The following is a 24,511-nucleotide window of genomic DNA, read 5'->3' on the forward strand; positions in this document are numbered from 1 at the left end:
GGTAATTACACAATTAGCCTTATGATCCTCACTGTTGAATCTGAAACTGCTCCAGTTCTGCCCCATATGTTAGTACTACCAGTCACAGGTGAATTATGTGTTAGCAAGAAAGGTTCAGTACACGTAGGTCATAGTAAATGCACTACTGTGGTCGAGTTCAGTGACCATGGTAAATCGTCCTTTAAAGCTATCAGTCATTCCTATTTTGTTTGTGGTCATACCGCATACATACGTTTGCCTCCAGATTGGGATGGTACCTGTTACATTGCCTTCCTTCTGCCACCTGTTTTCCTAGCTCCTCCTGATTACCATAGAAATACGAATCTAGCACCGAATAGACCCAAAAGAGATATTCCCCTTGTCGACTACACAGAAACGGCATGGGAACAGTACACTGATTTCAATAAAGGATTCTTTTTCTTCCTAGGACCTGTCCAAAACAGTAAATTAATACGCAGATTAACGAGAACACTCGAAGCAGTAGTGAACGAAACTGCCTCCGCTCTAGGTAACTTAACAGAGGAGCAGTCTGCTATACGGACTGTTGTCCTTCAAAATCGTCTTGTGATTGACGTCATCTTGGCAGATAGAGGTGGAGCTTGTAAGGTCATCGGGTCAAGTTGCTGTGTTTTCATTCCACAAAACGCACCATCTGTCTATCAAGCTATCACCCGTTTACATAAAATTGCAAATCAGATACATCAGAATCCAGGCACCTGGACTTGGTCCGGTTGGTTCTGGACTACGTTGACAGCTTGGGGATGGAAGATCTTATCCTTCCTAGGCATTGGCCTTGTTATAGTATTCAGTTGTTGCCTGTGCCTGCAGTGTGGGCCAGCGATATGTGGACTGTGTGCCACATCCTGCATTGAGCATTCCAGTTGCCTCTCAAACAGTCAAAGAAAGAAAGACGAACATATAATGTTACAAGAACAAACTGATCGATTTATGAGGATCGATATATCATGAAGGGTCCGTAGGGAACAAGGAGGGAATGAGGTAATATAAATTTTATGGTCATGTTGTGTTCCCTAGCGAGTACCCCACCGACTCCATGTACGAGTTAAAAGTGCATGTAACTTCCCTCCTGTACCAGCTATGAAGACGCAAATACATTTGCGTCCAACGTTAACTTGTCCTCTTTCAGACCCACCATGAATGGGTTTGATGGTCCGTTCCTAAGTATGTTATGCCAACGTCTTTTTGAAGTGTACTCCTACGTTTTTCAGCCTGGCTGAAAGTAGGCCCTGAATCTCTGCCACCGAGCCTCTTTTCTGGCTTCTGACTGCGAGGGCCTCTGCCCAAGCAGCCCCCGTACCCGTGAACTCTGACTTACTTCTAGCGCGGCCCTCCGTGCTCAGCTCAGCCTGCTGCCTGCCAAGATTGACTATAACCTTCGAGTTATCTGTTTTCCTCCCCGAAGATACATTCCGGCCTGCTAGCTTCAGTAAACATCCTTCCTCAGCTACAGGGCTAAAGGGCCGACCTGTCTTTATGCAAGTAATTCATAGCCTCTGTTGCCATGCTTCCATGGAAGGCCCCATGCCCCCACGCTTCTCATACAGACACTCAGGCGCTTATACACGCACTCACAGCAAGTATAGAATAGCTTCTGCTCTAGAGACCTTTCTGCCCAGATAGCTTAGTTCCTAAACATCAGATATCAGATATGATAGAAGCACAAGTTGATCTGACATGCCAGACTTCTGTCTCTTTCCGCCAGTGTAAATGTCAAGTCCCCTGCACCCCGTCTATCACACGTCATGCAGCTGCGCGCGCATCCAAGCTTCCGATTTCCGCTGACATTGCAACATTCTGTTAGCACCACCCCTTGGTGCCACCCACTTGCGTCACCTATCAGTGACGTTTTCTAGCACACACCCTAGTTCACGCCTAGTTTACGCCTCTTGATGATGTACTAGCACCACGTGTATACTGTTATCTTGTCTTCTCTCAGCTGTTACGCCTCTTACATTGAACATTATGATGTAAATCAAGTATATAAGCTATGTATTGTCAATAAACGAGGGCGCGCTCATCTATCCCTTCTGACATCCTGTGTGGTGGTCAGAACATGATATCCTGATTCCTTTATGAGGAATAAAACCCTTAGAAACTCTTACACCACGGACTCTGTTTTCCTTCTTTCCGATTGAGTTATTATTGATTAAGTACTTACCTGCATAGAAATTAAGAGAGTAAATTAATTATTTACATCACTGGCCTTGGTCCTTTCCCGCTTGAACTTCTCAAATTCCTTATATCACGGTCTGCCCAAAACCTTGCTCTATAGGCTGCAGATCGCTCAGAACCAAGCGGCACGACTGGTCTTCAGGATTCCAAAATGGCAGTCGGCCAAGCCTCTCCTTGCCAAACTGCACTGGCTCCCGGTCAATCTCAGGGCAGCCTTTAAGATCGGCTGCATAGTATTTAAATCCCTGACCGGCCCCTCCCCTAGGTTCCTGAAATCCCTCATCACTCCATACTGCCCCTCTCGCAATCTTAGATCTTCCCATCTTCATCTCCTTGCCACCCCCTCCTTCAAACTCGCGAGGGTTGGAGGTCGGAGTTTCTCACACTTGCTCCTACACTTTGGAACTCTTTTCCCCTCTCTCTCAAATCTGCTAACTCACTCACTCTTTTTCGCAAATCTCTCAAAACTTGGCTTTTTCCCCAATCTGGCTAATCTTTATCTGCTATCTCACTGAAATCCCAATCAGCGCCAGGAAACTCACAGTGTCAATGCGCTCTAAAAGAACCCCCCTAACATAACCTAACCACCATGCAGCCCAGAGTATCATCAGTTGTCTATAGCGCATCTGAAGCAAACTGGCATCTGACACACAGGGAGGAGGGGTCCTGGCTCCAGGACCATGCAGTGCTCACTCGTCCATAGGGAGCCCAGGGAGGTGACCAGGCTCGAGCACACACCTGCCCAGCCTGGTCCCCAGCCCAGAGCACAGCCCCAGGTTGACCTATCTGCCCCTGAGGCTCATGGGCAACCACTGATTGCAGGTGCCGGCTTGCGAGCCCAACCAGCGTGAGAGCAGGCCTTGGAGTACGGAGAGCGCAGGCCCTGCCAGCAGACCGCCGCCCCTACTTCAGAAGCTTGTTGAGGCTCTGCATCCTTCTGTAGCTTCTGCATCCCTTGGCTGCCCCAGCACCAGGCATGGGAGCATGCAGCAGACAGTCGCAGATCCGAGGAGGGGGACCCCACCACCGGTCTCACCTATTTGACCTGAGGCTCACATTAGGGGGCTTCAGTCAGTGAGCCGCCGAAGTCCACTGGGTCCACCGCATCTCTCTCCATGCTCAGTCAGGATGTCAGGCTCTCCTAATCCACCGTGCTCATCACTACAAACGGCTGTTAGTTGCCATCTTGCTGCCCCACGAGACCCTCCGCGTCCCGAGATCCCTCAGCAGGTCAACCACTAGCACCGTTTCAGTATCAGCGGATACGCCCACAGGGCCGTCGCTGGTGCGATTCGGTCCCAATTGACCCTCGCTGTCATTGAGGGTCAAATAGCTCGGCGGATGGGGCGCTAGACAATGCTTTGTTGGTTGCTAGGACGGAGCACCGATCAGGCATGTCCTAGCCGCCTGCGATCATGACCACGCCCCCACAACAATTTTTTAAGGCAGTTTAAACACTGAACTGAACTAATGGCTTCTTACAAAAACGTTTAATGTACATTTCAATAACATACTATATTTAAAAAATACAATTTTTGACAGGTAAAAACCTCTGTTTTAAATAATAGTTAGTCATCCCTATGTAGACCCTGCAGCCAACAAGGCCGTGCAAGGGTGCATGGTATTTAAAAGTGGACATGTAGTAAATTAATGTTAACATGTCACTACAGTGACTAGGCCCTAAAAGCTATTTCACTGTTGCAGCTGTCCAGTGTGGAAAATTAGATTACATAGTAAAATACTACTACTGTATCTCAGGAATAGAACCCGGTAGAACAATTATTAAACAACTATTTTTAATAGTTATCAAAAATCCAAGTCAATGGTGAAATATGATTTTTTAATACATTTCAAGGAAAAGTAAAGTTTGAAATGTTATCTTTTCCCTACCTAAAGGATCCTGGAGGCTAATTTGAATTAACTCTCCAGCTTCTCCCAGCCTGTGCTTGGAAGGAATGAGACGTGATTGAGGTGTGAAATACCTCCCAGGAGCTACACAGTAGTTCATTTTGATTCACAGGCCAACCTGAATGGGCTGGGATGACTCCTTTGAGCTCAGCTGAAGAGTGGGGGCTGTGCCCCTCCTGTTGGCACCATGGTGTCAAATCCTCCATGACAGGCCTGTCTGAGAAACATGTGCAACTGCTACACCCTTCAAAGGCAGAAAGCAGGATGCCAGGAAAATTCTTGTGTATCCTGTTTCTAGTTCTTGAATAACCCTGCCTTTGTAATTCCAAATGTCTGTCTCCTAGTTTACTGTGGATACAGGGCCTGATTCAAACTAGATTTCAATGTTAGTTGTGGAAGGACACTGGTCATTTTCGTAGCTCACTTCCCTACACACCCTCAGCCTTTAAAGCCCATGTTTAGTGTGGCAGAAGACTTTCATCATCTGAAACAACCCCTGAAACATGGAATTTGGGGTCTGTTTGCAAGCACGCCGAACTCAGCGCTCTACTCAAGAAACCAACAGCGGACCCCACCGAACTCAAGAATTACCGCCCCATCTCGCTCCTCCCGTTCCCATCCAAAGTCATCGAGAAGACCGTCAACAAGCAACTGGTCGCCTTCCTCGAGACGAACGGATCCCTCGACCCCTCACAGTCTGGCTTCCGAGCCAACCACAGCACCGAGACCGCCCTCATCGCTGCCACCGATGACATCCGAACCCTGATGGATAACGGAGAAACAGCGGCCCTCATCCTCCTAGACCTCTCTGCGGCCTTCGACACCGTCTGCCACCGCACCCTAGTGCAGCGCCTCTACAACGTCGGAATCCAGGAGAAGGCACTGGAATGGATCATCTCCTTCCTCGACGGAAGAACCCAGAGAGTCCGACTACCACCGTACAAATCAAAGGCCACCGAAGTCATCTGCAGCGTACCCCAAGGATCCTCGCTGAGCCCTACCCTCTTCAACGTCTACATGAGCCCCCTCGCGGCCATCGCACGCCAACACAACCTGAACATCATCTCCTACGCCGACGATACCCAGCTGATCCTCTCCCTTACCAACGACCCCGCCACCGCCAGAGCCAACCTTCAAGAAGGAATGAAAGAAGTAGCCGAGTGGATGTCGACCAGCCGCCTGAAGCTGAACTCGGACAAGACGGAAGTCCTCATCCTGGGATCCTCGCCCTCCGCCTGGGACGACTCCTGGTGGCCCCCCGCCCTGGGAACTGCACCCAAACCGACAGACCACGCACGCAACCTGGGCTTCATCCTGGACTCCTCCCTCTCCATGACCAAGCAAGTCAACGCAGTCTCCTCGTCGTGCTTCAACATCCTGCGCATGCTACGGAAGATCTTCCGGTGGATCCCCACCGAGACCAGGAAGACTGTCACCCAGGCCCTCGTCACCAGCCGACTGGACTACGGCAACGCCCTGTACGCCGGAACCACCACCAAGCACCAGAAGAGACTCCAACGGATCCAGAACGCCTCAGCCAGACTCATCCTCGACATCCCACGACACAGCCACATCTCCGGACACCTAAGAGACCTGCACTGGCTCCCGGTCAACAAGAGAATCACCTTCCGTCTCCTCACCCACGCACACAAAGCCCTACACGATCAAGGCCCGAGCTACCTCAACAACCGCATCAACTTCTACGCTCCCAAACGACACCTCCGATCAGCCAGTCACGCCCTCGCCGCCATCCCCCGCATCCGAAGAACGACAACAGGAGGAAGGTCCTTCTCCTACCTGGCCGCCAAGACCTGGAACTCCCTCCCTCCCTCCCGACCTGCGCCTGACCCAAGACCACCTCGCCTTCAGGAAGAAGCTCAAGACCTGGCTGTTCGGGCAGTAGCAGCACCCCCCCCCCCCCCCCCCCCCCCCCAGCGCCTTGAGACCCTCAGGGTAAGTAGAGCGCTCTATAAATGTCTATGATTGATTGATTGAGTTAGGCAAACATGAACTACTGAAAAAGTGAGTAAGGTTGCCCTCTTGAACTTTTACCCCATTGATTAGGGAGTGCCTAGGAGTCACACCCACCCACGAGCTAGTGGCAGGCATAAATGTGGCACTCCAACGCAGATCCCTAGAACACCTTTTGGTCCTACAGAAGAACAGAAGAAGGGCTGCACCTGCTGTTTGAGACCTGAAGAGACGTGAAGGTGTAGAAATGGCATTGCTTGTATCCTGAAGATTTGTTAGACTCTCTTGAAATATTTTCCTCCAGACCAGTAGGACTTAAAAACGTTTTTGAACGTTTTGACTTCCTGACTACAGCATTCACACTCATAACACAAATTGTGCATCTGCATTAGCTCATATTCGTGAACACCAATATTATGCTCTGCCGCTTCTCTCTATAATGTAAGTGTGCAGGGGCTGGGATTTAATAAAATATCTACTTGTCCATGGGGCAGGTTGCTTCATAATTCTACTTGTCCTGTAACAAAATCCACTTGTCCCTTTTGTGCCATGTAATGCGGCGACAAATTACGGCAGCAATCTCATTATGTAAGAGTTCTGATAAAGCCTCTCTAATTATGCCAGGGCTCGTACCATAGTAGCGTTTGAATACTAGCAATTCCCTGTATGTTGCTACGTTTCTGCAGGTCTACATACTGGGGCTTAACTTAGTGGTAAGCAATAGTTTAAGGGTTGGAATGCCCTTTTGAGTTTGTGCAAACCTACTAACTTGCATGTTTTAAGGGTTTTCACCAACTCTTCTCTAATCTTCTCCCGTACTGAAAAAGGTTGGAAATTTACTCCTGACATTGGCAGACGTACAACTTCTAAAAGGGTTGGGAAAAAGTGGTTGGAGGAAAAGTGAACATGAAACATCAGAGTTTTGCATGAGCAAATCTACACATGCAAGTTTGCTCATGCTAAAATGCAGTTCACAAATATTTCTTGGCCTACTTTTGTAAATTCTTGTGAATTCACGGAAACTGTATATATGCACTAAATGCAAGGATATATACCATGGATGCACTTTTGAGACTTTATTTAATAACTAGCAGCCCGTCCCGACGTTGTCCGGGTATGAATTGCTGCCGGCCAGTAGTATTCTGTTTTGTAGGATTTTGCTTTGATAGCATTTCTTATCTGTGACAGGCCTGTGAAACGCTCCGATTCACAGTGCACTGCTGATGCACTTAAGTGTGCGCGTTCAGTAGTGTGTAAACTCGAGTTTCCCTACTTTATTTTTCCTTGCAATATTATATAGCGTGAACTCGACAACATGGCATGAGCACAATTTACATTACAGAAGAACACATTCATTTGTGGTAGGGCCGGGGAGACAAAGCGATTTGCCTGGAATCACAGGATGTTGAGCTGATGCCGAGATTCAAACGTAGCTCCCCTGCTCTGAAGTTCGCAATTCTAGAACTTGTGGCGGGAGGTGTGTCTAAAAGTGTATGTCAGTGCTGGCCATCAATGAGAGAGACGTGTGCATTTTTCAAATGGGTGGTGAAAAAATATGAGTATGTTGCTGGGGATGTGGGTCGCCGTGCCACCAATGTACTTACCGGGGGAGGGTAAACACCCATTATTCCGCAACGTTCTTTCTGCATACCATTACTCCGCATACTTTCATTACGAAAGTACCATGACTCCGCAATGCGATTATAACGCATGGAATTACATTTTATATGCTTTTACCACGCATACATTTACAACGATATTCGTTGTAAATGCATGAATGGTGAAAGCATGGTTTTTTTTTGTTTGGATAAGGTAATTATGGGTATAGGGGTATATGTTTTGGGGTACTGAGGAATATGTTTTCGGGTGTTTGGGTATTTTGAGGGTTCAGATATAGTTTTGGGTTATGGGGTACAGGGATGGTTTTAGGGTTTAGGGATAGGTATGGATTTTGGGGTACCAGGGTATTTTTAGGGTTCAGGGCTAGGTTTGGGTTTTGGGGTATAGGGGTATTTTTAGGGTTCCGGGGTAGGTTTGGGTTTTGGGGTACAGGGGTATTTTAAGGGTTCAGGGCTAGGTTTGGGTTTTTGGGGTACAGGGGTATTTTTAGAGTTCAGGGGTAGGTTTGGGTTTCGGGATACAGGGGTATTTTAGGGCTCAGGGGTAGGTTTAGGTTTTGGGGTACAGGGTTATTTTTAGGGTTCAGGGCTAGGTTTGGGTTTTGGGGTACAGGGGTATTTTTAGGGTTCAGGGGTAGGTTTGAGTTTTGTGGTACAGGGGTATTTTAGGGTTCAGGGGTAGGTTTGGGTTTTGGGGTACAGTGGTATCTTTAGGGTTCAGGTCTAGGTTTGGGTTTTGGGGTACAGGGGTATTTTTAGGGTTCAGGGGTAGGTTTGGGTTTTGAGGTACAGGGGTATTTATAGGGTTCAGGGTTAGGTTTGGGTTTTGGGGTACAGGGGTATTTTTAGGGTTTAGGGATAGGTTTGGGTTTTGGGGTACAGGGTATATTATAGGCTTAATATGGGTTAGTGTTTAAGGGTGTTGGGGTATTTTAAGGCGTACGGGTGGGTTATGATTATGGGGTGCAGGGGTATTTAAAAGGAGCAGGGTGGGATTAGCATACGATATGAGACATGGCATGAAGGGCGGAACGTACCACACGCCCCCAGCACAAGCCCACAGCACAACGCAGACACGCCCACAAGGTACTACTTTGCTGGCACGGTTCTTTTACCTTTTAAATGTATATGGTGGGCGTCTGCATAGCCTATGTCCTTCTGCTGCAACTGCCCTTTCCAACGCTGTATTGGGTGTTGTGATTGGTGCTATGGTTCCTGAGATTACCCGCCTCAAAGGTATGGGCTCTCTCTTTATTATATTAGTATGGATTGGGCCTCTAATTAGGCCTGGTATTAACCATGACCTTTTGTGTTTAATAAAATGATGTCTCTCTTTCTCTCTCTCCTTCCTTCTCTCGGTCTATCAGCTGGCTTTACTGTGAGTGACAGTATTCTGCTCTTTTACAAGAAGCATATTGGCACACAAAGTAGTTTTGTTTAGTGCCTGGAACTGATGTGGCAATGTGTCCTTTTGAGACCAAAAACAATTTTTGCTTTTGCCAATTCTTTTTAGAATGGTGAGGGCCCTGCAGCTCCCACACAATAAGGTTTTACAAAAACCATGCCTAAACAAGTCACGCATTGACAAAACCAAAAGCCTGACCACCAATTTTAGACCTACTGGCTTTGCCAATGCTTGTTTATTTTTGTTTCCCTCAATTGTATTTTAACAGGTTACACTGATTTTCCATTATGAATATTTTGGGGAAATATAAGCAACCTGTTACTAAATGATGCTGCAAAGATATGGTACCTACAATCTTACAGTAGTTTAGCAAAATGTGTTTTGTAAAACATTTTATTTTGAAAGCAAACAATCATCACTGTTGCTGTCAAGCTTCTGCAAATATTTGCATATAATCAGAGAACATTCTGAGAGCATTATACATAGCCTCATATTACTAAACTTGTCACTGACCCACCGTCAGGGGTGCAGACAGAGCTAACAACATTTACTTTTAGTGCGCACCCTAATAATAAAGGCTTTACATTAATGAACCATGAATACAAGTTTGAACAGCATTAACACATGGACATACATGTTACCTTAATTGTAGACAATGCCTTTCCTTGATCCATAATGTGGTACTGTAAACTGGCAGCCAAAGCGTTTGTGCTGTAGGGGGTTGGGCCTACTTGTTCCAAGGAAAAAATACACATGAAAACTTGTTGCCCTTGACCCCAAACAATATCTGTCGGGCTATAAGAATTCCACACCCTGAGTGTGTAAAATAATCAAATGAAATGCACTTACTGTTTTTCTACTTGTTTGATCTTGGGCGCACCATAATATTTTAAACAAATCACAGACGACTACACCATTGTAAGCTTCTTGTCAAATATACAGGTTGAACAGCTGGCACCAGAGACATGTATATGACTTAGTTATTCTGTTTTTATGCTGGGCCTCTGTGGTGCCTAATTTTCTGTCCATGCTTTCCCTGCAACATCCTTGCCTAAACTGCAGGTTCCTCTCTCCTTATTTCCATCCCAGCCATTTTAAAGGAAGGCTGCCTGGTGTCCATGTCATGGAACATGGAGGACTTCAAGTTGCAGACCCTGACGAAATGGCGTCCTTTCATGACAACAGAACATCTTTCCTCCAATTTAAGAGGAAGCCCTTCTCTATCTTTCCATGTGTCTAGTCTTGTGTACACTAAGGTCGATGAGTCCTGATGCTGGAGGTGCCATGATGTTCACGTTCTTGTGTGACCCCGGTAGTAAAGTTATCTGATTGGTTAACCGGTTGATCTAAAGGAAGGTGTGACATGCTCTCTAGAGCTGGTGTGTCTCGAGGTAGCTATATAACAGTCACCCATCACTTTTTCTCAGATGCTATTCCTGCATGACTGCTACCTGGAGCTAGCGAATCCTGTACGGTCTGACATATTAAAACATTTCCTTCTGCTTTACTGTTGACTGCTGTTAATTTGTCATTGGCAGAGAGCAGTCGATGAGTGTCTACTGGTCCATCCATGTTTCTTGCTGGATGTTCAAGAGTCTGATCTGTGGTCTGTTAATATGAGGTGGACATCCGTTTACCAATCACTTCTCTGTGTCCCTGGCCGTTTCTGATTAATTGTTTATAGTTTTGTTTGTCTTTAGGTTGCTTAAAGATCTGCCATTAGTGACTGCTGAGGCATTTGCTGCCTTTTTCCTGGGCATCTCTCCATTCCTGTTTCGTGTCATTGCCCCATGAGTGATGCAACCAGCCCTGCTCGTCTCTGATGGCACATCTGTGATAAGTTTTGTCCTGTCTCGTCTCTTCCTTCTTCATTTGTCTTTTCCATTCGTGTTGTTTTCGTACAAATACGGGCCTACAACCATACGGCCGGCCACGAAAACTGTTGAAGCGTCATAGCAAACAATACGGTGACACCATATCACATTCAGACCGCGGTAATCATCGAAAGTTACACTGTAGAGCCAAGTGGTGTCGTGTCCCAGGAGTCATGAAGGTTAATTTTCAAAGGTTTTTTATATGCAGCTATTTAGGTCCGACAACATAAATGCACAAAAACAATAAGGAAGAAAACAACCTCGTCGACAATGTATCCACAGATCAGAATACCCAGGAAGCTAGGACCCCCAGTCAGGATGGCAACGTAGTCGCCCCGAAGGGGCAGCAGAGCAGGAAGGTACCCAGAATTCACCGCCACCCCCCCATATCACCTAACATGGAGCCGAAAGACATAGATAAAGAGGACAAACACCAAATAAAAGGCACCATAGAAACCAAAATCAAAGAAAAAATTCCACCCATCCCCCCACCCTACACGCATGCTGAGGCTACGGCCTACCCCCCCCCTAGCAGTGTGTCTGTCGCCCAATAAACCCGAAATTTAGAAGAGAAGAAGCAGAAAAAGAAAAAGAGTCACCCTTGATTATAGGGAGAAAGAAAAGTGCGTAGACTAATCTAAAACTCCCAAGAAACGAAAAAAGTGGGGGAGGAGCCCACAATAAGCAAGCTACACGGCCGTACGAGCCCTTCAATGGTCCCTACGTCAGATGTAACACCGAGTTTGAAGACGTCGCACAACTGACAACCAAGCAATTTACCTCCAGACCCCCCACTCCGCCCAGAGCCGCCATATTGGCTACGGTAAAGTACCGATAGGATGTTGTTACCACCACCTTGAAATAAGAGAAGCATCCCCCCCAGCGCATTAAACAGAGCAAAAAACGTTCCAGGCCAGGTCATCTCCAGTCAATCGGCAAGTCAATGTGCGGAGGATCCTCAGCCCTGACCAGAGCGCCGAAAGACAACCAGACATGTCCACTGCCGTACACTCCCCTCCAGCTGGACAAAGAAGCAAAATGGCCACCCCCAACAATGAAGGCAAAGAGGAGGAGGAGGTGAACACTCCCAATCATCAACAATAGCAATATCTAGGTGGCAAGTCGCCCCCCCCGCCACAAGTTGATACATGTTCCGCAGCCTCAGAGAAAAAGTCACGGTGGCAGAGGCAGGGAGGGGGACCAGCGCCCGGGAAGTCTCCGGGGAGTGCCACAGTGTCGAAGAAATAGCTACAGTTTCAAGCAGCAAAACGGAAAGCGACTTTGTAGCAGAGTCCTCGTCAATAGTGGAACAGACGGCTGTACATCCAGGGGCCGGTCGCATATCTCCTTGCACGTGGTGTAAAGCAGTCTCTTGGACAGGGATAGGCAGTGGCAGCGGGGGGGCAGTCGAACCCAGTCCCGTGATATACGAGGCAGCTCTCACTATCTTTCGCTCCAAGATATGGGCTTGTTGCCGCCATGTCGCTCGCAGACCGAGCAGGGCAGCCAGGATGTCACCATAGGTCGGCTCCCTCTGTGATGATGGCTGACGTTCACAGCACAAACATTCCCCCAGGTCAACAGCCAGGTCTGCCATAGTGAGGATACTGCCCGGTGAGAACAAAGAGGCCGCCATCTTCCTTCTACAGGGAAGGGGGCGTCATGGCAGCCCCAGCAAGAAGCTCGCAGTGCAGAGGGGGGGGAATGGCGTCGCCGACGAGAGCAGAAGGAGTGGGAGCCACCAACAAGCCAGCGGCACGCAGGTCCAGGGCAGGGCAGGGTGAGAGATTACTCTCCAGCCAGCGGTGTGTATAGGCAGCGGTAAGACAAGCACCCCAAGATGGACTCCGGTCAGCCCGTAATCAGCAAGTCGGGCGGAAACCGTCGCGACTCGGGTCCAGTGTCTCTCGGAGGCAGGGCAACCCAGCAAGAGCCTTACCGCTGAAAAGGGAGGCGATGCAGTCTGTATCAGCGATCAGTAGCGCTCCTGCCCCAGCCAGCACCGCTGCGACGTGCCCGGCCGACAGCGCCCATCCGCGTCCAGTGGCAGGCATTCAGCTCCAGGTCCCGGGTCAGAGTCGGGGGCCGGAGAGCGGCACAAATTCACCATGGAAATGAGCGGCGGAGGTCTCAAAGGAACGCCAGCGACATCCGAGCTCACATGTCTCCGTTTGAGCAAGAGATATTCAGGATTCGTGCCAGGATATCAGTGCAGGATCGGACGGCTCGCGGAGCCCGGAGCTTACGCGTCCGTCCCGGTCGCCATCTTGGCTCCTCCTGTAGCTGGATCTTTGACTCACTATCCTAAATGGAACTCGATCTGCAGAGAAGACGTTCCTCTTTTTGTGAAGCTGGCATCGCATGCTGGTGTTTTTCCCTTGTGGTGGGGTGTGCCAGGTTAAGGTTGCATATTAATGGACTTTAAAATGTAGATTTTAGTGCATGCCAACGATCTAGGTAAATTAGAAGCATATTTGTGTTCAATCAGAAACACACATCTATGGGTGATCAGATTAAGGACCTTACAGTTATCAGTGATTCAGATTGTCCTAGAATTAGACCAATATGTCACTAACCATAGAAACAGAGCATGTTGTTTCAAGCATATGAACATATTAGAAGTCATCCGATGGAATGTGTGTTCTTGCAAAGAACAGCGTCCTGTAATGTTTCTAATTACAAACCTTTTTTATCTCTTAAAGTTTGAAGGAGTCCCTATCTACCCACACGTGGGAAGAATGTGGGAAATAATTGAGAAGTACAAAGTGACAAAGTTCTATACTGCTCCCACCGCGATCCGCCTGCTTATGAAGTATGGACCAGAAGTCGTAAAGAAGTAGGTGGTCTAAATGTTCTCTTGTTTGAACTATACAACCCCTCAGCCTGAGGGCGGGTAATATGTTTGATTTATATACGATTAGGCTGTCGCCTGTGAAGCATGCTACTATACAATGGATTTTTTTCTTATCACCTTAGCTGCTTCGCAAATATCCCTCCCCAGTGCTGCGCTGTCCATTGGAACTAGTGCTGAATGGACGTCCAATGGTCGTGCGCAGCACTGGGGAGGTAGCGCTCGTGACGACCGTTGGCCGTCAGCAGCGCTTAAGAGGTTAAGAGTACGTGTATGTGATAATCGTGCTTGTTTTTGTCATACTGCTCTCAAACACATGGTGGTGCTATAGTTTTACCTGGGGTTATATAAAGAATATTGTAAATGAAATAATAAGGGAAATTTTCATATAGCGGAGACATGTTCTCACAGAGTTTACTTGGAGTCGAGCAAAGGCACCAACTTTGCCAGGTCTATGTCCCACCAGGCTCCCCCCACGACCTTCGGTGGCATTTCACCTCAATAGGGATGGTGAGTGAATTGGGTGGTGATGGGGTTATCAACGGAGAGTGCAACACCTCGCTGTTACCTTTTTGCCTGATTTAGAACTTGGCACAAGGGTGACAGATATCCCATCCGCCGAAATATGAATTCCATTATATCCTATGGGATTTATATTTCAGTGGTTGAGATATCCGTCACCGTTGTGGCAGAGTAGCCCATCCACCATGATCTAAATCAGATCTTTGTCTGCGTTGTGGCCCTGCAGGACTGCCTGGCAGAATCTTTACCTGGCATTTGCGGTAGGCTTGAGACAGATGCCTGGGAAGTCTCGGAGAGAGGGATATGGCAAATAATCTTGAAGCTGATGGCCCCCACTGCCTCCCAACAACTGTCCTTTCACACTGCCATACTCAGAAATCAGGCGCTGGGTATGGAAACTGATTCTAACATGGCGATTGTTTTTCGGGCTGCTAACATGAGTTCAGGTGAGGTACCCTTCATCTGCCTCATTGCCAGTATCCTAACTTCATAAATGGTGCCACGCCGTGTGTGGACGAACTGTGGCGTCCAAGGTTTAAACGGAGGCAAAAAAATGGCTGATCAGAAGATACCACTTATTAGACCATTGTTATGTCAGTTTTTGGAGGAGGTAACATGACTGGAAATGTTTGAAAGTGAGCTCAGAGGAAGGAAAAGAAAATCACTTTGGGGCTCTGATGTGAAGGGATCTTAGTTGTTCAGTTTACGGAGTCAGTTAGAAATGTGGAGCTAGAACTCCCTTCCTGAACCCTGAGCCTTGTTACCCTGTGGGTCCGAAGAGGCTGGTTCCTTTGAAGGTCTGATGAGTTCATGCTTTGGAGTATGGACATGGCTAAAGATTTTTTGAGAACATATTTCAATATACTTCTGAAATATTCATGCTTTTGGGAAGTTCTGAAATTTCCGAATCCTGGATGAGTTCCTGTACATTGATTTACCAGGCAACTTTACGAATGACTTGGAAGTTTGAATGCATTGTTTGTAGGACATGATTGAATGGCTGCAAGCTTTTATATAGCGTACACTGCTGTCTAGACACCCTATTCTGGTCTACCTGAGACCTAAGTCAGTCTTCCACTGAGTGACCGAATAGGAGGTGAGGGTGTGACAATTTAGCTTAGATTGGTAACCAATGATACCCCAATGTACTCTGGTACTCACAGCCTTTCACATCATAGCCTTTCATCTTTTTCTCAATATAAAGTCAGATTGAGTGTAAGCAATCTTTGCATACACATTATTAAGGTATTTCAGACCTTCAAAATAAATCCATTTTCAACAGTTTCTCTGTTTTGAATTCTAGAGAGAGTAACTCTCAAGTACCTTCATTCATGGGTAATACTGCTCACCTCGGCAGCAGAACTTCAGGCTCCTGAAGCACACACAGAACATAAACGCCAACAGTTGGGTGTACAACTGTGATCTGAGCGCATACCTAAGACCACAATTTAAATGGTGTACGCACTGTATACTTAAAGAGACAGAATAGGTTCTTCTATAAGAATAAAAGTCACCCACTGAAGCTTTTTGGTGCACTGGATACCACACCCCACAGTTCATTGGTTAAGTTGGATCTCTGAATTAGCATTTACATTTCAAAAACTCTTTTAACTGAAAACGTTCTGATGATTTTCTCTATTGTTTACACTGCGCTACACTATAAGAAATGCATAAGGTCAAAGGGTGAGACCGTAAGCTCCACCCTCCAACCATATTCGTAGACGGAAATGTACGCCAAAAATTGTCCTTCCAGTGTTGTTTCCATAGGACTTGCATTGCTTTTTTGTGAAAACACAGATTACCTGAGAGGCTGCAAACAGGATTTAGACTTTGTTCGCAGTGAAATGCTAAGGCTTTACAATTTGTCGTGCAACTGTTCTTTCAGACGCACACGTGTTCACCCTATGGATATGTGAAGTTAAAGTTCTCTTCTATGCAATTAATCAACCTTTACGCTATAATGTCTTGTGTATTCTAGAGTGCAGGGCCCTTATGGTCCCTAACCGACTCTGTATTCTAGTGATGTAAGTCATTGAGTGTGGTTAGTAAAAGTCATGATGCAGTATGTGTCAGTTAACGGCTACACTCTGAGAAATAAAGAGGTGTAATACCGAGCACCATGTGTGGCGTGATGCATTTACATGCTACTGGGCTGGGAATGACGCTACAACTGGCGACGAGATAGGGGATACGTAAACCTCGCAACCCAAAGAGTCAAGAGTGGTCTCACAGAGAGTTTACTGAGGTCCAGCAAACTGCTTGTGCGTGCCACGTGCGCCTCAGTCGAAATGAAGAATCGATGGTTGGGGCACATGGAGTCAAAGTGCACCTCCAGCCAGACCTTTGAAGAAAGTGAAGGCTCCACAGAAAGTTTCATTCATCATAGTTCAAAAACGACCAATATGACAGAGATAAGAAAAGTGACACCATAACGTAACACAGAGCCCTCTTTCATACAATGCGGACACCTCAAAGGCAGTATCAACCAGGTACAGAAAGCGCAACATGCGGTGACAGTGAGGTGTAAGATAACTCTCTGCAAGCAGAAGTAGATGAGCAAAAAGAAACACTAGGAGGCAGAGAAACCAGGTGTAAGAAAGCATGGAGAAAAGCCAAGGGCGGTGTGCTTCAGATACAATTAATGAGCATCTACTTACTCAGAATCTAGAGTGAAGAGAGTCATCCGATCTCAGCACCAGGTGAGCGGCGGCAGGACAAGTGAAATCGTTCATGGCTGCCAAAGAAAGCACCCGAAACGGTGCTGCCGCCTTCCTAAAACATCCATCCATTTTCAATGTTTCCAAGAAGCAGAATATTGGCGCTAGATGGAGCGCCTGGATTGAAGCTTTCAAATATTTCATGATGTGCTTGAAGAAGCAGATGACAAAAAAATGATCAAATATCTCAAAAACTTAGCAGGGTACGGAGTGAAGAAAGTGACAGAGAAAATACAAAGATGTGAAGAATCTTCATACTATCAAATTAAAGAAGTGCTGAACACCAAATTCAATTAAATGCAGAACGTTGGCCATGATAGGTACATCTTCAATCAGGAGAGTCAGAGAGATGGCGAAACGGTGGATGACTTGGTTGCAAGACTTCAAATGCTCATCAAACAACGAAAAAATAAATTAATTCAAAGACGAAGAAGCCATTTGTCTCAGAGTCATAGATGGTTGGCTGCCGATTCCTTCAGATGCCAGATGCTGAGAGAGACACTCAGTCTGGAGCATGTGCTCATGGTGGACAGAGCTGAAAAACGTGGTGACAAACAAGCATTTAACATGGAGGCCGGATGAGCTCACAGGAACTATGGTGTGTATGTGTGTGTGTTTTGATTGTACGTTTTATTTAACAAAGAGTGAGATGTTGTGTCTTGTGTATCATAGAGCATGGGACCTCTATGGTTTCCTAACGGACTCTGTAGTCTAGAGACATAAGGGATTGGGTGTGGTTAATGACATTCAAGACAGTACGTGTCAGTTAACGGTTACACTCTCAGAAATAAAGACGTGTAATACCAAGCTCCATGTATGGGATGATTCACTTACATGCTACTGGGCTGGGGAGGACGCTACATACTCTTATATAGTTAAAATAAGGCAAGTCACTGAGGCATTCTGGTGTCTTCTAGAGGCACTTGATGTGTGTCCTGGGGCCTGTTTAAAGATGAGCAAACTTCACAATGTTTTGGAATATATCTGACTAGCAACCCGTCCCGACGTTGTCCGGGTATGAATTGCTGCCGGCCAGTAGTATATTGTTTTGTAGGATTTCGTTTTGATAGCATTTCTTATCTGTGACAGGCCTGTGAAACGCTCCGATTTACAGGGCAGTGCTGATGCACTTAAGAGTGCGCATTCAGTAGTGTGTGAACTCGAGTTTCCCTACTTTATTTTTCCTTGCAATTTTATATAGCGCGAACTCGACAACATGGCATGAGCACAATTCACATTACAGAAGAACGCATTCATTTGTGGTAGGCACGGGGAGACAAATCGATTTGCCTGGAATCACAGGATGTTGAGCTGATGCCGAGATTCGAACGTAGCTCCCCAGCTCTAAAGTTCGCAATTCTAGAACTTGTGGCGGGAGGTGTGTCTAATAGTGTAAGTCGTGCTGGCCATCAATGAGAGAGACCTGTGCATTTTTCAAATGGGTGGTGAAAAAATATGTGTATGTTGCTGGAGATGTGGGCCGCCGTGCCACCAATGTACTTACCGGGGAGGGTAAACCCCCATTATTCCGCAACTTTCTTTCCGCATACTATCACTCTGCATACTTTCTACGAAAGTACCATGACTCCGCAATGCCATTATAACGCATGGCATTAAATTTTATATGCTTTTACCATGCATACGTTTACAACGAAATTCGTTGTAAATGCATGAATGGTAAAAGTATGTTTTTTTTTAATGTTTGGATAAGGTAAGAATGGGTATATGTTTTGGGGTGTTTGGGTATTTTAACGGTTCAGATATAGTTTTGGGTTATGGGGTACAGGGGTAGTTTTAGGGTTTAGGGATAGGTATGGGTTTTGGGGTACAGGGGTATTTTTAGGGTCCAGGGCTAGGTTTGGGTTTTGGGGTATAGGGGTATTTTTAGGGTTCAGGGGTAGGTTTGGGTTTTGGGGTACAGGGGTATTTTAAGGGTTCAGGGCTAGGTTTGGGTTTTGGGGTACAGGGGTATTTTTAGGGTTCAGGGCTATGTTTGGGTTTTGGGGTACAGGGGTATTTTAGGGTTCAGGGGTACGTTTGGGTTTTGGGGTACAGGGGTATTTTAAGGGTTCAGGGCTAGGTTTGGGTTTTGGGGTACAGGGATATTTTAGGGTTCAGGGGTAGGTTTGGTTTTGGGGTACAGTGGTATTTTTAGGGTTCAGGGCTAGGTTTGGGTTTTGGGGTACAGGGGAATTTTTAGGGTTCAGGGGTAGGTTTGGGTTTTGAGGTACAGGGGTATTTATAGTGTTCAGGGCTAGGTTTGGGGTTTGGGGTACAGGGGTATTTTTAGGGTTTAGGGATAGGTTTGGGTTTTGGGGTACAGGGTATATGTATAGGGTTAAGATGGGTTAGTGTTTAGGGGTGTTGGGGTATTTTAAGGAGTAAGGGTGGGTTATGATTATGGGGTGCAGGGGTATTTAAAGGGAGCAGGGTGGGATTAGCACACAATATGCGACATGGCATGAAGGGCGGAACGTACCAAACACTGCCAGCATTTGTCACGCCCCAGCACACGCCCATTGCATAAAGCAGACACGCCCACAAGGGACTACTTTGCTGGCACGGTTCTTTTGCCTTTTAAATATATATGGTGGGCGTCTGCATAGCCTATGTCCTTCTGCTGCAACTGCCCTATCCAACGCTGTATTGGGTGTTGTGATTGGTGCTGTGGTTCCTGAGATTACCCGCCTCAAAGGTTTGGGCTCTCTCTTTATTATATTAGTATAGATTACGTTCAGTTTTGCGTTTCTTAATTATATATAAAAGCGGAGTACTGTCCTTTATCATTCACTGACTTTTGTTGTGTTTGCAGATTACATAGCTATTGTTATGTTTATTTTGGTTAATATTGCTGCTATTATAATGCTTATAATATAGTAATTAAATATGATTGAATTAATATAATTGATAAAATGTATTTTATAATTCTTTCATTTATTCTGCCTCCTCTTATTAATAATTATAACCAGTCATCGTCATTATTACAATTATTATCAATCCTAATAATATATTCATTATGTGAGTAATAATATAAATATTAAAATAATATTAAACAAATTAACCATAATAATCATAAAATATCTATGTATTCTGCAAAGACCACAATCGTCCTTCTCTGTCGTCATTTAATAATAATAAATGCCTGTATTTTGCATTTATATATAATTAAGTATAATTACGTAAACTTGTTATAAATATCATGATTGATAATAATACAAATATACAAGTAATTCATATTAATATTTCATGTGATTTAGAGTCTGCTAAATGAAGATCGTGACAGTGTTTCTTAAGTGTCAATGAAGACAGCATTGTTGCATTAATGTATTGTTTTGTGTGAAATAGAATGTTCGTTTTGAAATGAGGTATTGACTAACAAATGTGAATCTTTAGCATAAACTGCTATTTATCGCTTCATCATTTTAGGATAAGGCAAAATGTTTTTTTAAAGGCTTTGATTGATTTCATTTTTTTATTTTTTCCTAGATATGATCTAAGCTCATTGAAAATCCTGGGATCAGTAGGAGAACCTATAAACCCTGATGCATGGTTGTGGTACTACAACGTAGTAGGCAACGGAAAGTGCCCCATTGTGGACACTTTCTGGCAGACGGAAACGGTGAGTATCTGTTTGCCTGGGGAAAAATGTCTTCCAAAAATTGAAGTTGCTGTTGAATTTGGTAAAAAAGAGTTAAAAATCCTCAAACATACACTGTATGAAGATTTAAGTCTACTTATGTTTTCGACTGGAAGAGCAAGATATAAAACAAGTCCCACTTGTTCCAATTTCTTCAGCAAAGGATCACTGCATTTTCTTCTGGTCTTTCACTTACCATGCCCCATCACTATTCACAAAATCTTATACCATAGGGAAATCACACTTACAAGTGCTTACTTTGTGCTGCTGGTTGCAAGGGATGGGCATTTATCTTTGGGGAACAGGTCGTATTTTACATCATTAGACTTTGCCCTAGAATAAGGGAGAGAAAGAAGGAGGAAGGGAAACGTAATACAAAGAAAAAGTCTGAATAAAAAAGAACCTGTGAGAGAGTGATAAAAAGACAGGAAATGTAGGATGATGCAAAGGAAGAGACATGAGTTGTTATCAAAACAAGGGAGCCTTGGTGTTTGGCTCAATCCTTAATTTGTGCCAGTGGTTTCTGGTGCTCAGCACCAGCACTTACTTACAGGGCTAGTATTATAGATTCCTGTCACGCAGGCAGCGGTGGTGCAGATCATTTTTCACCCAAAATAATGTATGTGGTTGGGCAACTGCGTTTTGTCCAAGTCATCTTCTGAACTGTTCTCACTCTCACCCATCTGTCACTGGCCCTGCATCCTGCCAGGGCCTCCCATTGGATCATTGTAGCTAGGGCTGGCTCATGGCTGAGCTAGGCAAGGTAGGCTTGGAAAGTGCAGGCAATGAATTAACTTGGCATGAAAGCATGGAAGGAGCAAAGGAAAGGGCAGACTTCATGCACGCCTCGTTGGTTGGCCCCACAGCGCCTCTCTTCCCTCAGAAGTGGCCTCGGTACCGAATTTGAGCCTGCGGTTCCCGGTGGAGCCACTGGCACTTATTTTTGGTACTTGAAGCAACACTACTTCAGCATTTAGGTGCATGCTTGGTCTATAAGATTGTACTGCCAAATTAAAACATTGACTTTGAATGATTGTTATCTTTTTTTGGTGTTGCAGTTTTTTATAGAGCTAACTCAACCCAAAGGTATAAGAGCACATTACATGTGCACCAGTCACATTAAAATTGTTTCAGTTTAAAAAAATCTTTTTTTACCACTATTTTAAATCATCATGTTTATTTCATAATCACTGTCCAGTAGTTATACTAACTTGATGACTCTTTAATGAACTTGGTGATGATGATAAAACGATGTTTATTTAGACCATAGTCCATAAACCATACATAAAACTTGGATCCACATAGTGATAACATAATTAACCCACAATTCATTTTCACACAATTTACAAAGATATAAAACTATAAAATCACAATATTGGGATAGCTTTAAAAAATGTTAAAATCTACCACCCTCCTTTGTTGCCTCCATTACAGATTCTCTTATTGCTTTCAAAAACTTCCCCAACGCAATTGTAATATGTAAAAATGTAATTTCTGTAAGAAGACCAACAGCGTCAGCACGAGAACTCACCTTATATTTTAAAAATATTGGGCGTAAAAACACTTTTCGTACTGCTAAAATCAATGTACAGTCAAGCAATATATATAAGATATCATTCCTTGCTCCTAAGCCACATTTACAAATACCATCTGGTTGGATCAAGGCTGCTTTTATTTTTCCTTCAGTCTTCAATGGATTTATGCCCACACGAACCTTTAAGATTTCGTGTCGTAGCCATTTGTTGATTTTCAAATCCATTTGGCCATCTAAATCTAACTTTGGTTTGCTATCAAGGGTATTTGTGAGGGTAGAGTTACAACCTTAATTCACAGAAACAGAATTGGTTAAATTTTACCCGTGTAAAATTTGCGAACAGAGAAATTGCATCAGTAGGGTAGCATCTTCACATTGGCAAATGTAGGTCTTGCAGTAGGTCATGGCTGTCCTGCCAGCAAAGGTAAACACCCACAAACATGTAATGTATACCCTTCGCTTTCACACTTTGGAAATACTTGCAAGTTTTCTCCTAAACAAGGCATAAGTGAGGTTGTTTCTAAGATGTCTGTCAAGAGAGAACACACCTGAATTTAATGAAAGTTTAGAAGAAATGGTTTCTCTATGGAAATAAGATTTTTCCCTGCATAGAAATTAAAGATGGGTTTAATCAGCTAATGTACTTTTGCGTAAAAAGGTACACATTTGGAAATAGTCACCTGCACACAGTTCTTCATGTGTACATTTTAAACATATGAATACTCCTGGAAAATTGTGAACCTAGTATTCTTCTAGGATCACTCATGGAATTCTTTGACAATTCTAAAAAAAGGTAAACAAATTATCTACAAGAGAAGAAATATTTTGCCTATGTTTTGCAAATGGTCCTGTTGTGCAAATGGTGCTGTTGTGGAATACGAAAATTGGAAAAAAACAACTTCCTTTGCGATGGCTAGTGTTTAAATGACACTTATTACACAGGAACAGGGACTGTGATAAGTTAGTTATTATAAAAAAGAAACACATAATCGTCGATTCCCAAAACATGACCTTGAGCAAAGTAAGTAATTCTCAGGGTATTTCACGATAGCAACAACCATTGTATATTGTGTTCAAAAAGTACTAGGCTGGAAAATTCTGGAAATGTTTTGGACATTTTTAGATGGTTGTGTGGAAATGAAATGCACAAATATGTGCTCAGTTGCATCTTGAAGACGCACCAGGAGTGGTTGTATATACGGTATACAACTTATGGTGTAAATCCAAGATGCTTTGGGCGTTTGGTAATTCACTGCAAGGGAAAGTGATGAAAAATAAATATATTCACTTAGTTAAACTACTGAACCATGCCTTCAAGGTGTAACATTTGTTATCATGGTGGTAACAGCTTGATATCTGAAGACATTAGATTTTGGGGCTGGACATTTGTTGTGGGATGGTGTTACTAGTTTGCAACAAGGGCAATGGCCTATAGTCTTTTTTGTGTGAAGGGTTAGAGGTTGTTGCATCAAAGAGGCAAGCAGTCAAAGCCCTGAGTGAGCAGGCAGATGTTCATGTCTTTCTTGAATAGATGACTGCGGTTTCGGGACCTCCAGTAGACGCTCAAATTGTTCTCAAGAGTAGGTTACAACCTTATGATCTTCTATTTTGCTCCTTTATTTGAAATGTTTATGGGCGATGAGAAGAGTGCAGGAAGGGAAGTAGTGAGGAGCCAGAATTTGAAGGGATTGTGGGCCCCTTAAAGGCGAGAGCTAAGGGTCCTGGACATTGTGTTGAATTTAGAGTGGCTAAACAATAGCTCTTCTGCATACAAGGAAAAGTGTGAGGCTTCTGCTCCACAGTTATGCTACTATGTTTAATGGGAGGCCAGAATTAGTTTGAGCTGAAAGAACTTGGTTTAAAAAACTGTTTTTAGGAATTGTAGCATCTTGTTTCATTAAATTCAATAAACATTTGTACATTTGTTTAAGCAGGGACAGTCCTTGGTTTTCCTTAAAATGAACCCTTTGCTTTAATTAATTAATTAATTAATTAATTGTGTGCTTATATAGCGCAGGAATCACTCCCGAAGGGGTACCTCCGCGCTTCGACCGCTGCGAAACCCTTCCTGGCTTCCCTGAGAGATGGTCCCTTAATGGGTATCTCCAGGGTGAGTCCAGGCATCCCCGGCGGTCTGGTGGGGCCGTTAGTGAAGATGAGGCAAGCTAGTGCCCAGAGTTGCCGAGTGTGATCGCTGATCAGAGTGGGCACCGAGGCGAGAGAATTATCGAGTCCGCTGACCCTGGTCCAGAAACCTGCCGCGTCGGGAATCGAACCCTG

The 24,511-nt window shown here is 44.9% G+C and overlaps 1 protein-coding gene across 1 annotated transcript in view; it reads left to right on the plus strand.

Annotated features, from left to right (window-relative positions):
- Positions 1–24,511, plus strand: part of ACSS2 (acyl-CoA synthetase short chain family member 2) — a 225,828-nt gene that overhangs the window by 163,676 nt on the left and 37,641 nt on the right. Inside the window, exons 10-11 of the mRNA XM_086964950.1 lie at positions 13,673–13,806; positions 20,547–20,679. Of these exons, the coding sequence (XP_086821076.1) occupies positions 13,673–13,806; positions 20,547–20,679 (267 nt within the window). The remainder of the gene's footprint in view (positions 1–13,672; positions 13,807–20,546; positions 20,680–24,511) is intronic.

This window comes from Lissotriton vulgaris, chromosome 4_1 (assembly GCF_964263255.1).
Source record: "Lissotriton vulgaris chromosome 4_1, aLisVul1.2, whole genome shotgun sequence".
NCBI classification, from domain to species: Eukaryota; Metazoa; Chordata; class Amphibia; order Caudata; family Salamandridae; genus Lissotriton; species Lissotriton vulgaris.